Source organism: Caretta caretta, chromosome 2, assembly GCF_965140235.1.
Source record: "Caretta caretta isolate rCarCar2 chromosome 2, rCarCar1.hap1, whole genome shotgun sequence".
NCBI lineage: Eukaryota > Metazoa > Chordata > Testudines > Cheloniidae > Caretta > Caretta caretta.
In genome coordinates, this window is record NC_134207.1 from 218,300,111 (window position 1) to 218,316,571 (window position 16,461).

The 16,461-nt window shown below is 35.4% G+C and overlaps 1 protein-coding gene across 3 annotated transcripts in view; it reads right to left on the reverse strand.

Annotated features, from left to right (window-relative positions):
- The window catches only part of PHF14 (PHD finger protein 14), a 285,184-nt gene that overhangs the window by 100,984 nt on the left and 167,739 nt on the right, over positions 1-16,461 (reverse strand). For 2 of the 3 annotated variants that reach the window (XM_048838250.2, XM_048838249.2), the window contains one exon: positions 3,480-4,799. The exons of the other annotated variant lie outside the window; for it this stretch is intronic. In XM_048838250.2, the coding sequence (XP_048694207.1) occupies positions 4,731-4,799 (69 nt within the window). In that variant the 3' untranslated portion in view covers positions 3,480-4,730. Of the gene's footprint in view, positions 1-3,479; positions 4,800-16,461 lie in introns of those variants that run through there. 3 annotated transcript variants of the gene reach the window in all.

A 16,461-nucleotide genomic window follows, 5' to 3' on the forward strand; every position in this document is an offset into this window, starting at 1 on the left:
CTGTTCATAATTAACTAATTATGCTCTAATCAATAGTGTAGATCCTTATTTTACAATGTAAATCAGATAAATGAGATAATGGCTGGGGGTCAATCTCATTTTATTTACAAAGCTCAGCACACACATCCAATTTCATTACCTCGCATCTACCTGCACAGGAGGGAATCTTATCAGCTGGCCTGCAGAAGTCTTAGAGTGAGCAGTGGGGAAAAAGTCCTTTGCTTTTATAAAGGAACAGTGGATGCAACGCAAACCCATTACAGACACATTTGTAAGTCACCACAGTTAATATCATATAAATTTACAAAGAGCTGACTCAGGCAGAGTGAGAAAACCTATTTTGCATTCATAAGTCAGCAGTGCCCATCTATAGCTGTAAAAGTAATTACCTACAAGTCCCTGAAACACAACATTAATAAGCTAATCTTTAAATTCAACTTCACATAGATGCTTCAGAGACTACAGAAAATCTCTCACACTTAAATGCGCATACCATTGCACATTTGTCTACAGTGTCGTGCAAAAAGGAACCATGTTAAAAAAAATTGTATATATTCATCTCTGAGGGTAAATCTATTTTATGGGAGGAGGATATACAACATTGCTAGAGCATGAGACAAATCTTTTGAGATAGAGGGGGCCTATAATACAGTCATTCCTCAAGCAAAACTCCAATAGATTCAGTCTAGAATTTTACAAACAATAAACTGTCAAATAAATGACTAGCCTGAGCTGTACGTTCACTCCACCACCCATCAGTTCAGATCTATAACACTCCTTCTATTCCAACACCAGGGGTGTATTTAACTGTCACAGTATGCTGTCTGGGTTCCCCTCTGCGTTGGCTTATTCTGACCCCATCTCCTAATTAGGCGTTCCTAATACTACACACACTGTGAAGGACAAACCTCCTTCCTCACACACTAGGCTCTCCTGCTTCCTGACTCAACATTTAACCTTAAATCCATGCCTGCCCAACACCACTGGACCTCTCCTGAGCAGAGGCTCAAATGTGAACATATGTACTACGTTTGTGATGTGCACAGAGACTAAACTAAATCTGACAGTTTTTCACTTATCTAAAGCTGAAGTTGAACCCAGGATCCAGAGGTGAAAGGATAGTATCTTCTAGATTGCACTATCAAGCCATATGTGTTCATTTTCCTTACCCAAAAAAAGGAGCCCCAGAAAAAATAAAATACTTTCATCATGCAATATCTATCGGACATTCTGCTCTTTAGACAATGAAAAATGTGGAAATATTTTCAATGCCTGCATTCCAAAATCATTATATTGCATAATCATGCAACCCTACTTCATGGGTTCCAATGAAAGTTACTTTGGTTTTGATGTGATCTGTAGGTTTAGGTAACATGCCCTTCTTTAAATAAATACAAATTATGGGTCAAACATAAAAAAAGAAAAGGAGTACTTGTGGCACCTTAGAGACTAACCAATTTAAATTGGTTAGTCTCTAAGGTGCCACAAGTACTCCTTTTCTTTTTGTGAATACAGACTAACACGGCTGCTACTCTGAAACCTGTCATAAAAAAAGAAAAGATAGATTACACAACTCCAACTGAAAGTATACAGGCCATATCCACAGCAGCCCTTCGGCTCGTTTGTAGTGGTCAGGTAGAAATCTGCCCCAATTAGGCAGCTGGGTATGAGTAAAAAGAAAACAAGCATATATCTAGCATTTGTATAGTCAATTCCACTTAAAAAAAACAGTTGTATTTATAACCATGCATTTTAAAAGTAAACATCTAAAAGCAAAGAAAAATCATGCATGTGACTACCTTCACACAATTTTGGAAAGCTATATTTTGTTTATTTATAATGTAAGACTCCCTAAATCGTCAGGGACACAAAAATCTCTTGTCTGCTTTATGTAACAAATGAACTCAAAGAAACTATTAAAAAGCATTTACAAATTAAAATGTAGAAATACCAGCAAAAAACCTGCTTCAACATATATGCAAGTTAACAGCATCCTTAGGGCAGAAGTGTGTATTCACTTTTGTTATGAGGCAGCTGTGGTAAACTGTGCAACACACTATGGGTTCCCAAACAAATTATATAGGGAAATTTCATAAGTACATGCACACACAAGGGGAATTAAATGCATAGATACAATGTATATGTATCTCTCTATGAGCGTGTGTGTCTCAAATATACTGGGATTATAAACTGTATATGATATATGCCTATTGTATGAGACCTGCTCTTATATTATTTTTAACCTGGAATGTGTAGTTCTATGAAGACAGAGTGCTAGAAAGATATATACTACATATTTTTCCTTCTGGGAGACAGAGGAAAGGGTAGTTGTATTTTTGTTTGTTTTGTATCCATTAAAATTAGACTCTGGAAACTCTTGTTTGTTACAGACAAACTATGAGCAGGTACTGTACTAAATTACTTCTCCCGGTCCTAACCTGCAACATCCACACTACTTCAGAAGTTTGGGCATTTCAGAAGTTCAAACTATAGTAATCAACTGTACTCAGTTGCATGGTGGTTGTGAACTACTGTAAGTGTCCACTAAGGATTAGAAGATCACCACTGAACATTTCAAGATATGAAATATGCAATATTTTACCCAGGTTTCCAGAGAGGAAAAGCAAATGAAATAACTCACTACATGATAGAGAGTTGTGCACCTTACCAAAATAAAGCTGCCACACAACACAGCTGACAAGAAGTCATTATTCTACCTTCCAATGTTTTCATGTTTGCTAATCACCAATGCACTTTCCTCATTCCACGTGAGACTGTAGCACATATTTCAGCTAAATTCAGTGTTTGCTAGCTATAAAATGGTTGTAGTAAATAATGATTAACAGAACAGTCATTTCATAAACATGTACCTGAGTATCTATAGTATTGATGATGCTGGACCAGTGGAGGATGATTGCGGAGAGGGGCATCAATGGAAAAACACAGACAAAATTTACTGTCTCAGATTAAGAAGTTTAAGTAATCTACTACTATAGAAATGAAAATTTAAGGTAGCAAAAATTAAAACCAGGAAGTGGCACTCACTGTCTCACATTATGTCTTCAGAGAGAATAAAAGAATGCTGTACTGGGAACTGGAGTTGGTAACACAAAGGCTAATTATTGACCATATGTCACAGTACATTTGGTTTTCTAGTAAGATAACGTTAAAAAAAGGTAATTAGTAATTCCTAGCCAGACATTAAGTAAGGGCCTGCATCATACATGATGAATTTTTGTCCTATTAACAAAATGGCTGGATGTAATTTTCTCTAGTCACCCGTGTTTCTGAATTCTCCAAGAGTTGCATCTAAACTCTGTCCTCTCTTATCTAAAAGGGCCTTTAGACTTGAAAACTGGACTCCCAAAATACACATTTCTTCATTTAGGAGGAGCTCTGTGTGTGCCTTATGGCTAAAGAACATTTATAAAATGTTAAAAAGAAAATCTTCTTTTGATTTTTTTTCAAAACAGTACAACTTGTTAGACACATCAAGTTAATTTTATTGAACATAATATCCAAACATGAGACGCCCTAATAAGATATGACTTTTAAATTAGTATACACCAATTTGTATTTTTCTCCTACCACTTAATACAGCATGTATCTTTTTTCTTCTATGTTTAAAATTTATTTTCAACTAAAAATATAACTTGATGGATGACAAAACCCCCCACCATAGATCAAGAAGTTCCAAGATGATATGTTGCAAAGTTACAAGTATGATTACACTTGAACAGAGTTTTTCCCAAGCAAGTTCAAGATGAAACGATGGAGATGTCTACATAGTGCTGCTGTAGATTTAAGAACTTGATCAGTATAGTTTGTAGACCAAAATATTATGTCTGTATCTATCTGGAGGTACATGGACGTAGATGAAGATCTTTCAGATGGTATGCTGTGTGATCAGTTCTTCATTCATCCCCAACTTATATAGCAGTTTCATATTTAAATTAGAAAAAACAAAAAGAAAAACCAAAACATACCTTGACCTGAACACCACAGTAAAATTAATCCAAATAAGACAATATTCAAATTTTCCTGTTTGTCTCAGCAGTGATCCAGAAAGCATGGATATGGATATATTTCTATTCACTCGAACATTTGAAAGTGGAAACAATTAGCTCATGCTAATAAGCACAAAATCAATTCTTCTGCAGCAAGGCTATTATTTCAAAATGAGAAAGTGTCAAGTGTTTTACAGGTCTGTTATTGCCACTGTACTGAAAATAATCCTTTTACATAAACTTCTATCATATTCCACAACACAGTATTTATATAGGAATATTCTTATTAAACTGCATATTAGTAGAGCAGCAGACTGATGGCAAAGCGTTGATTTTTTAAAATAAATCAATACCACCACAGAGGAACATACAGTATTTAAGTCCCATAGGTTTCTGTCACTCTTCAATGAATCCAAGCACTGTATATCATCATTTCTCAAGGAAGCACAGGGGAACAAGACATTACTTAACAGGACAATTCTGACACAACATTTATCTGGTATTTTCCAACAATGGAATAAAACGTTCCTGATTAGTGCAAAAAATGCAGGCAAATTTACTGCCTTGTCAGTCCAAGTAACAAACCAATCACTTACATTCTAGCCAAACCTGACAAGCAAACTCAACTTTTTGTCACGATAAGCTTATGAAAAAGACAAGATAGCTGTTCTCCTTTACTTTATGTACTCTATTGAGAGTTTTATCCACATTTTAAAATCACATTTATAAAAGAGGTTTCCAGGATTGCCTCCGAGGATGAGCTGTGGTAGAGTTGTGTCTCATGAAGGGTATCTACACAGTAAAGTGATAAGAAAAGAATATTAACATTTAAGATCATAGCAGCTCTGCTCTGTGTCTTATGAAACATTTTAACACCACAGTAGATTTAAATAATATGTATGGTCAGATCCAAATAGATAGTTTAAGAGTAATGTCATACACAAAAGCCTTTTTCTTTTCTTAGAGTCCAAACTGCAAACTGACTTGGGTTAAGTGTAGCATCCTTTTTGATTCTTTGCTCAGTGCAGTTCAAAAAGAAGAGAAGACTGCTTAGGTTTTTGATCATAAAAGCAATGGCTTAGTTAAGACAGACAAACATGAGCATGCAAGATAGCATTTCCTCATAGGTGGAACTCTAAGTAACACTACATGACACAGTGTGCAGATAAACCAGATGCTTACACTTCTTGTGTGCATAGTTGCAGTTGCAGGAGGGTGTTTGTTTTATAGAAAAAGTAACAGAAAATAAGCTTATTTACTTAATTTTTACTAAACATCCACTCTCAAGACAGAACAAACCCTTTCTTTAAAAAATAACTGCTTTCTATTCAGAAGTTGAGGTGCTTAAAATACATTTAGTATCTCTTAAAAAATACTGCTTACATTACAAGTAATTAAGTGGAAAGTGAGTAAAAAAATGAGATTGTGTCAGAGAAAAATTACCACTTAAAAAAAATAACAGGAATGGTGTTGCAGTTTTCGAGCACCAATGTTCATTTAATGTTGGATTTAGGGGTCCATTCCTTTGAAGAGCAAGCAGTAACGTACGTAAATACACTCCACTTCTCCCTTCATCTTGATGATCTGAGACATGGTTAGATCCTAAAATTAGCTGCACCCACCCACAATGATTTTACTATTTAATGAATTAAGTTTTAATAACGAGTCTGCACATCAGACAGTACTGATGTAAAGCCAAACCAAGGCCACTAAAGGAGTACTCTAAAGGATCTGCAGAGCAGGTCCAAGAAGCCTATGAAGAAAGTATATTTTAAATACGTTTTTTAAAAAAACTATGTACACTGTTAAAAGGCACTGGGTGAAAGATCTAAACAGTGTATACCTCGGAATAGCAAGACAGCAATTCTGTAGTAATTTTCCCTTAATGAAAAATGCAACATAATGAATGTTTGTTACATATACATTAACAAAGAAAATTATTCCATTTAAAAACAAGCTTTATACTGCCTACTCTCTAATTTCATATTTACAGTATTTCCAAAATTGGGCTACGTCAACATTTCTTTCACATCAAAACGCCTCCACCTAATTTACTATAGACTATTTAAGGAAACAATGGCTACTTATACATATAAGCAGCTCAAGCAACAACTGATTCATGTAAATGGAAGACAAAAAAAATATAACTGAGCAAACATATTAATGAGAACTCACGTTATCCACAAATAGCAATTGATTAGCAATTTTACTGATTTGTGGAAACTCACAAAACATTTCTTCTTTATCATTACTATTAAAACTCTTGTCCACAACCTGCTCATGAGAAACAGGGTGGATAAAAATAAATAATTAAAAACAAATAATAAAAAACAGATTTTTTAATTTAAATCAGATTTTTTATATACATTAAATACAGATTAATTTTTAAAATAAACCTATTTAAAATTAAATTTTAAATTTGACATCCTATGCTAAGGCCTAAGCTTATTATAATCTATTAAAATCATTTAAATTAAATACAAAAAATAATATTAAGCAGTACATGTTTGCTGCCAAGTTTTAATGAAAATCAGACCATTGATTTGGTGACAGTACTAGAGTTTGCTGAGTGCTAAGCCAGCTTTTGATAGCAATATCATCATCTGCAGGTACAGAGAGAATATTTTATTCATTTCAGTTTATTCAACTAGTTCAGTTCAATGACTAATTCAGTCAAAAGTTAAGAAACCAATTTGGAGTTGAAAAAGCAGAAAACCTTATTTTCTTCTTCCAATTTATGAGCAAACACTATGTGTGGGGGGTAAAATCTACTAGTTCTAAAATCTTGAAGGACACAGTGACGAGAAACAATCAGTTCAATAAACTAACTACAGATAACACTCCCTTTGTTTAATATATCAATTAGCTTTAAATGAAACACGTTTTGATAAATATTTTTTCCTATGTATCCAGCACATTTAAAATAGTTTAATTTTAAAAAATATTTAAATTCTGTTTTTGTGCATTTTAAGTTGCATTTGAATTTACATCCAGCTAGAGACTGACATGAATCACAAATAAAAATTAATAATAATCTATTACTAAGAAATGCATCATTCATCATTTTCTAACCAGAAAAAATATCAATATTAAGAATCTGAATAAATGTAAGCTAAGGTTTATTACTGCTTTAATAAATATGTATAGATAGCAAAAAGAGGCACCAGATTTAGTGTGAAAGCTATATTTAGTAGCAAATCAACCAGTTTTAGTGGTTGCTCGCCAATGAAAATCATCCTTTCTTTAGGAAAATAATTCAAAAGTACGAATGCAAAACATGATTAAAATGGATTATTTAAATCCAGGTTTTCTGCTTGCTGATTTAAATCATGATTAAATCAACCATGACACTGAGTGATGTGATAACTCCCCTTTGCCTCTCCCCTTTCCATTTCATCTGCCCCCAAGCCCTACTGATCCAAACAACTAGTCCTTTTCTCTTGTCCCCTCACTGGCTTCCTCTCACTTACTACATCAACTTCAAATCCTTGTCTTCCACTTCAAGGGCCCTACTTAATCTAGCCAACCTATACATTTCCAGTTTCAGCTCCTGCTTGTTGAGATTATCGAAAATGACGGGTCAATTTAGCCACAGAACTCACATTTCCATCTGTGACGGGAGAAGTGAGGACTTGCTAGGCAGGAGAATCTGAAATGGAAACATGAGTTCCCCAGACTTTCCAGTCAGTGGATGGGGCAATAGCAGGCCAGAAGAGCTGTGTGGGGTTTTTTGTTTTGTTTTTGTTTTTTGTTTTTTTTTTTTGGGGGGGGGGGAGAAGGGGAAGAGGGAGGAGAGGTGTTATAGCTAGGGAGGTTCCCTATACACCTCTGTTCCTCTAAAAGAACCTGTTGACTTCCCCTACCCTCCATGGCAGAAAGGAAAAAGCTGAATCCCTTTCTGTCTCTCCTTCCTGTACAGGGAATAAGGGAAGAAAGAAACACACACACACACACGCACACACACACCCCTGTCCATATCAGCTTCCTCTTCCCCTAGTCAGGTAAAAAAATATGTAGTTTTTGTGTAAAAGCTCTTGAAATTACCTTAAATCTTCACAAATACAGGAAATTGAACTGACTGGAATATTTTGAGATTTTTCCAGAGAAAGCACCCCGAACCTTTTTATTAGTTCTTTTGCTGATAGCATTTATAGACAAGAGGAAGGGGGGAGTACAAACTGAGTGGGGCAATAGTGAGTGATGCAGGATTCTGAGATGATAGTGGGAATCTCTTGTTTTTAAAAGGTGTAGAATTTTTGTTAGAGAGGATGTTTCAGGGCATGATTCAGATTCCAATGATACACATACTTTCAAACTTAACTTTTTTCAACAAAACCTGTAAATAAGCATCCAAAATTTAAGCTGGGTCTGTGCATGAGGTCCATAGAAGGCGCACTCTACTTCGATAGATCTTATGAGGTCCATTAAAGCTTGAAACTACCCTTTTGTAAATCCTGACAAGTCCCTACACGTGTTTGGGGTTGTTGGGGAAATTATACGTGGATGGGATATGACAGTAGTTGGCAGTGGAAGAAAATAGATTGGGGTGGCCTTCAACCACAATGAACATTTTAAATGAAATTTGAAATCTAGAACTTACCATCTAGAGTTCACCATGAACTACTAACATTTTAAAAGGCACTATATATTAAGTGGTGCTGAAAATCATGTGAACTAATGTTTTAAGAATTCACCTTTTTCTCCACTCTAGACAAGGTGATAGAGGTGATGAGTACCCACAATTCCCAGTTAAGTCACTGGGTATTGCCAGAGCTCAGCCCTTCTAAAAATCAAGAATCTTACTAATTCATTAAACAAAACAAATCAATGGTATGGAATATGGCTCCTAAACCTAGACAGTGTTAATTAATGAAATTCTTCTCACTATAGATTAATTGTAAACAATTACAAATATTTCCTGAATGGCTACACATATATAATGATCGATTTGAACAAAACACAAAAAAGAAAATAAAACAACAACAAAAATCAATATTCACAGTAGCAACAAATACAGATCATAACATCTCAGGTACAGATGGAAACTAAATCTCAGCCACTTTCAGGTTTCAGAGTAGCAGCCGTGTAGGTGGTAATGGTTAGTAAATGCTAACCTTTTAAAGGTGGTCAGTGTATCCCCACATTTAATAAATATGCTGACTGAGGCAAACAAATACAATAGTCTATTGATTTATAGGATTATGTGTTTCAAAACTATACTATTCCACTTTAGAATAAGTACACTGTACTTCTAGAACTATTTTAAAATTTTAAAAAGAAGTCACATAACCACATATAAGAATAAAATAAAATATAGATATCAGACATGGAAATGAATTCCTTCAATGTGAGAGGTATAGATTTCCTTCATTCTGCAATATCTTTGCGAACAAAAGCTTCTGAGGACCAACGGAAAGAAATTCGATCAATACACTCAATACTCTACTTGAAACCCAGCTTTCTCTTTCAAGAGACTGCATTTACAGAACTTGTCACAACAAGGTCCTTGATGTTATCGAAGCAATTTTAAGATACTTTAATCACTGGCAAAACTGAGTAACCTGACAAGAGAAATTTGGGCCAGAAAGATTTCAGTCATTTGAAAGGAAGGTTATTGACTGATGTAATTTCATTTGGATGTGACTGAATCCAATTGATTTGGTTTCTGCTATGCATATCTCCCTTCTGCAGCTGTCTCTGTCTATCTGATTCAATGTGCAATTGCAGGGAGTGCCTATCCATTTTCACTGAAAGCAAAACCCCTCCTTCCACCTGCTATTATTTAGAATGAGTACACTATGAAAGCATCTTCAAGTTTAATCTTGCTATATTCGCTGTAAAGAAAAGTATGTTCAGCTGAATACTTGCCTATGAATCTAACCAAATTTGGTGACTGTTGGTGTATTTACGGTAGTTAAAATGACAAGCAGCAGGAGCATAAACAATTTTTCATTAGTACCTCATCAAGACACCAAGTTAGGGTTCTTATAGTATGAGGACATAAGATAGTATGAAATTAATTCTCAATCCTGATTGCACAATATCAAATACCAAATGTGGTCATGCATAGTCACAGCTGAGTACTTTGAATACATTAAAATAAAAACAAAAACACAAAAACTGGGGATGGAGGGTAGTTGTAGGCAGCCAGTTACCAAATATTCTGTAAACACAAATAAAATATCAAGTATGAAATTAAATATCCCATTACAAACCCTGTTTTTACAATAGCTTCAAATGATTAAGGAGGTTTCGGCAGAGGCTCTGCAGTTAAAGTTATGTTACAGCAAGATACGATCCATTTCATATCTTAGGGGCAAATCATGGCCAGGCTTTTACGGCGACGCAAGATGGAAGTGAGGTACAAGACACCCCTTGAGTCTGGCTTTCTACATCACAGGTAGCAGAACTGGAGAAGAAGTAGACTTTGCACAGCTGTTGCTCCCCATTCCCATGTGCAGGTAGATATGAGAAGACAGGGAGTGGATAGAGCCTTGGTTACGCTCTCCCAAGTTGCAGCCAGTACAGTTAAATTCGCCGTCTATTGAATGCAAACTTTGGTAGCTATAAGCCGGTCACCCCTCTTATGGGGGAACAGAGAGGAAATGGCGATTGTCTAAATCATCATCTCACTCCAGGATGTCTCTAACTAGGTCTGGGTGGATCCATAGTCACAATATATTCCTTAATGACTGAATTTTCTCCAAAATTTGGTACAATAACTCTTTAGAAGACAACTGAATTTTCTACGTAATTTTTTAAAGTTTATTACCCTTTACAGAGCAAACGTTTAAAAATCATGACAACATCTCAGATACTAGATACTTTTGTTAATTTAAAACTAGGGCTGTCAATTAACTGGTTAACTCATGCGATTAACTCCAAAAAATTAATCACGATTTTAACAAATTAATCACAATTGCAGTTTTAATCTCACCATTTTAATCTCACTGTTAATGTAAACAAGCTTGTTTGTCTCAAAGATTGGCTGAACAAGAAGTAGGACTGAGTGGACTTGCAGGCTCTAAAATTTTACATTGTTTTATTTTTGAATGAAGTCTTTTTTGTACATAATTCTACATTTGTAAGTTCAACTTTTGTGATAAAGAGATTGCACTACAGTACTCGTATTAAGTGAACTGAAAAATACTATTTCTTTTGTTTTAGTAGTGCAAATATTTGTAATAAAAAATAAAGTAAGCACTGTACACTTTGTATTCTGCATTGTAATTGAAATCAATATATTTGAAAATGTCAAAAACATTTAAATAAATGGTATTCTATTATTGTTTAAAAGTGTGATTAATTTTTTTAATCGCTTGACAGCCCTATTTATAACTAAACACAAACCCTTCACTTATTTAGAGCAACCTAAATGAATTATGCCAAGAAATGCCAATGGAACTGTTCAGGTTTATCAGCTATTTCTTTTTCTTTCTTTCTGATGCTACAGGAATGAAGTAGCTGCTTCTGTTACAGAGCTGCAATATCGTATGTTCTAACAACTTGGGCTTAAACTCTCTCTCTGTCCTAGCTCTTATTAGTAACAAGAAGTCATGGAGGGGAGAACTGAAGCTGAAGTTGTCATATACTCAATTTGTAGGTGTGTTCCAAAGGGAGCTGTACTCTGGGCCAGGCCACTGCTTCCCGCAGCTCCCACTGGCCGGGAACGGCAAACTGCGGCCACTGGGAGCTGCAAGCGGCCGTACCTGCGGATGCTCAGATAAACAAAGCAAGTTGCGGCTCGCCAGGGCTTACCTTGAACAAGCTGCAAACCAAGTTTTGAACCTCTGGTTTAAGAGCACAGAAAGCAGATTGTTCTGACAGTGGTTTCTGATTACACTGAATGATTAATTATTACAATACAGACCCTGAAGGCCAGTTCTAATTGCTGCTTTGAAAGGGTTGTCCATGTAACAAACTCTATATTCATAGTGGTATAGTAATTGGTTACCTGGAAAAAATGAATAGTGACCTGCTAGTATTTAGGGGTTGAAGAGAACAAGGAGCACCTTCTGCAGATTGAAAGTGCTTGCTACAGGCTGCTTACTTTTTCACATATCTTAGGTGGGAAAGTATAAAGCTCCTGTCCCTATCCTGTCACAGTCTCTCATTTCTTCCATCTTTTTAATCCATTTCCCATGCTGAAGACAGAAATTAACTGACCTGTAAGAACCTGACATACGCTAATAGTAATGTTACCAGTGTGATTAAAAATATATTTATAACCTGCTGGCAAGCAGAACATATCTGAATTGTTTTAACACAGTAGGAGAATGCTAGCAAAAACAGTTATAATCTACCAAGATGACACCAGATGGCTACAGTATGGCTTTCTGAGCTGAGTGAAATAATTTCCTTTAAAAGAACTTATGTCACCATCCATATGACAGACAAAGCAATTGTATGGAAGTGTACATTATAAGACTTTTTTATTTAATAAAGGATTTCTGATTACTATGAATGTTTTTCTGCCACTTTGATATCTTAAATTATCACGAGAAAACTATTATAAAATACACACATGTACGTATGTGCACCCACATAAAATGTCAAACAAATACCATGTGTTCACACAATACAATGAAACCTGCATTAAACGGAAACGCACTGGTAGCTATAAACCTTATAAATTAAGTACCTTCAACAGTAGTCTTAAAATATGTCACACTGTTAGCATAAAAATCTATAATTTATAGGATTTTATCAGGTACCCAATATTTCCTATTTACACAATTCCACTGCATTTGAGTATGGGACTTGTGTATATAATAAATGTACATTTCAGGAAGCTTATTCCTTTAATAGCTAACATTTAAATAAGATGCACATATACACACTTACGAATAACAATTTTTGTTTTTATGGTTTAAATCCATCTGATGTAAATTTTTGAAGTTTAATATTGGACCGAACAGAATTTTTTTAAAAAAATATTATCCATATTTTGATAATAAATTGTTTCCAATCTCTCATTTTAATTATCACTAGCGATCATCTTTTAAACTACTGCAATAACAGAGCAGATTTTTCACTAGAACAGACGCATAATCAAACTATGGGTAACCATGTGATAAAATCAATAAAATAAAATGCACCCAGACATTGATTTGAAGCAGTGGAATTTAGCAACTCGAGGAATCCTCCCAAGATACTGACTCTACCATGTGCAATTTTTCTCAATGTATATACTACCTTGGATTTGTAAGTAATGAGCTGTCTAGGAAATTAAACATACTTTTGGAAGGGGCTGTCATCCTGAGAAGGCCTACATCATATATCTCTAACGTTAAGCTTCATTTTACCAATACATATGTTAGCGGATGCAACACACTCAAAAACAAGCACAAGAACAATACTTACCGATAACACTGAACAAGAAGAATTAATATGCAGGCACTAGAATCCGAATCATCATCTTACCTAGGCAAATGCTCTGCCAGCTAAACTACAGAAGTAGCTCTGATAACTCATACCAAAACAACCACTTGATTTAAGGATGGAGTGTCTTAATTTTGAATTTCATGAGTTGTGAAATTTTGAAATAAAACTTTAAAAGGAGTTTTTTTAATTGATTTTTAACTTAAATATAAATATTAACCTAAAAGATTGAAATAGCTCCCTCAAAATTATTTGGTCACTGTAAACAAACTGATTTTGTTTGTTTTTCTTTTGTTTTCTTATGCAAAGACAGGCTGAGGTAGAATAAATAGTCTTAACATATGCTGCAATTATGTAATTAAGGGTATATCTACACTGCAGAATTAACTCTGGCTCTTACTTAGGTGTTTCCCCAACCATCCTCCTGTCCACACACAAAATCTTGTTACCAGAGTTTGGGTGCTTTCAGCCTGGAGTCGCAGTCTTGTCTGGGGCTACAGCCTAAAACCCAAGTGAGGCTTTCACGCAGTCTGGTAACCTGTCCACTTTGAAGTGAGGACACAGGCAAAACCACTTGAGTGCCTGATAGTCCTCCAGTGCCTTCCCACAATTGTGCTTGTGTGCCCAGAAAGATAGGCAAGTTCTCCCACAATTCTTTTGGAAAGAATCATGGAGTGGCTCAGCTTACTGCTCAGTGTACTACCCAGAACCATGGGATACGCCCACTGAAATTTTAGCAACACATATGAGAAAGAGCAGCACTAGTGAGGACATGGTAACTCAGCCCTGGTCTACACTATACAGTTAGGTTGACCTAAGGCAGCTTATGTTGACCTAACTATGTCAATGTACACACTACATCCTTGCTCCTGCTGGTATAAGTGTCCTGCTACAACAACACATCTCCACCTCTACTTATATCAATGTAGATAAGGCGACACAATGTCCATGTAGACACTGTATTACTTACATAAGTGGTTGGCTGTCATTTTTGTCAATTTCATTGCTCCAAACTGGGTGCCTGCAAGCAGTTGCTGATCACCTGACTTAACATTGCAGTGAAGACATATCCTAATTATTAACATCTTAAAGAAGCAGTGTATAAATAAGACACTGTCTATCAGCAAAGGTACATTAAAATGGTTGAAAACACTATATAAACTCAATAGACAGATTAAAACTTCAGCATCTCAGATGATTTTACTTTTATTATGAATATTTTGTTACATTAATACTTTCTAGGGTCATACCTCAAATGTTGCTATGAACAAATGAACGTAATGGAGACATTCCAGTCTCTTTTTGCTACTGACAATGAAATCACAATTACAATTTATTTTCTCTCTCTAAAATATGTCATTAGCTTAGATTCTTCATTATTTTTGTTATTAAATCTTACTTATAAAATGCAAGGTATATTTTAATGAACACTTTGAATTAGCTATGTGAACAGTAGACACTAAATTAACAAACTGTTAATGCGCATCAGCAGTATGCATGCAGGCAGCTAGTCAGCAGCAGGCTAGCTTCACACGCCAGCTTTTCGGGAACTAAACGTTTATGTAGACAAGACCTTAGGCAACAACTTGGGTGAGAAATGTTATTAAACCCTTTGGAAATTGAATATATATTCTTCTGGAAAACTTGCCTAAAGGTTTACTTTCAGTGCACATGTGCATCTATAACTATCAACACACATCCCGTTAAATAGATTATTCTACAGAGAAATGTGAGAGGTGGAAATAGTATACATTACACTGTACTTTTTGTAATAATTGTAAAGGGTTCAGAACTTCTAGAAGGGTGCTTTTATTAATCTAAATAAAATAAAATAGTCCAGAATGAAAACTCTACCAGTTGAGCTAAAGTAGTAACTCTGACCCCAAATTCAACAAAGTATTTAACATTAAGATTGAGTGGTCCCATTGTGTTAACAGGGCTCTGTATGGGTACTGTCGTCTGCTCACTCATTGCAAATTGCAGATTCACAGTCTAATAAAAGGGGGTGGAAAAGGGAACATTAAAAAGGTGTAAATTCTGCCCCAAGACACTTGTATATTGTCTCCTCCCAGAAAAAAAAAATTAAAAAGTTGTTAATACTGTGAGCAGCTGAGATTTAGTGAATAAAATATCATATAAAATCTAACTACTGCTATATATACTATATTAGGGACTACAGGACATTGCCATTTTTAATTACAGTGTTTAGCCTAACCGTTATGCAATTAATTCAATGATACTTATATAGGTGCCATTCAAATCAGGTGATCACATCGCAATCTGGTAAAGTTAAAATATAACCAGCAACAATGCATGCAACTTACTCCCTTACTACACCATTGTGTCTGTAAAGCACAATGAGGCCCTACTTGTAGCCTTTCTGCACTATGGTAATAGAAGTAAACAAATACATCATTATTCACTGTCACAACAGCAGTGATGAGGGAGACAACCACCACCAACGGAAGTCACATGATTGCCTTCTTTCCTTTCTATACTTATATCTTGGGCAACCTAGGAGTTCAAGGTCTAACCAGCCCATTTAAACCTTACAGGCCTGAAGTATTCTAAGTGCTAGTCAAGGTCTGCAGCCCTGTGTAGACTACTGCAGTGGCTCTCAACCTTTCCAGACTACTGTACCCATGTCAAGAGTCTGATTTGTCTTGTGTACCTCAAATTTCACCTCATTTAAAAACTTACAAACTCAGACAAAAAATACAAAAGTGTCAGAGCACGTTATTACCAAAAAATTGCTTACTTTCTCATTTTTTACCAAATATTGTACTTACATTTCAGTGTATAGTATACAGAGCAGTATAAACAAGTCATTGTCTGTATGAAATTTTCGTTTGTACTGATTTCGCTAGTGCTTTCTATGTAGTCTGTTGTAAAACTAAGCAAATATCTACAAGAGTTGATGTACTCCCCTAGACAATCTCCCAGGAGTACACAGACCCCTTGTCATAAATATAAAGGGAAGGGTAACCACCTTTCTGTATCTAGTGCTATAAAATCCCTCCTGGCCAGAAGCAAAACCCTTTCACCTGTAAAGGGTTAAGAAGCTAAGGCAACC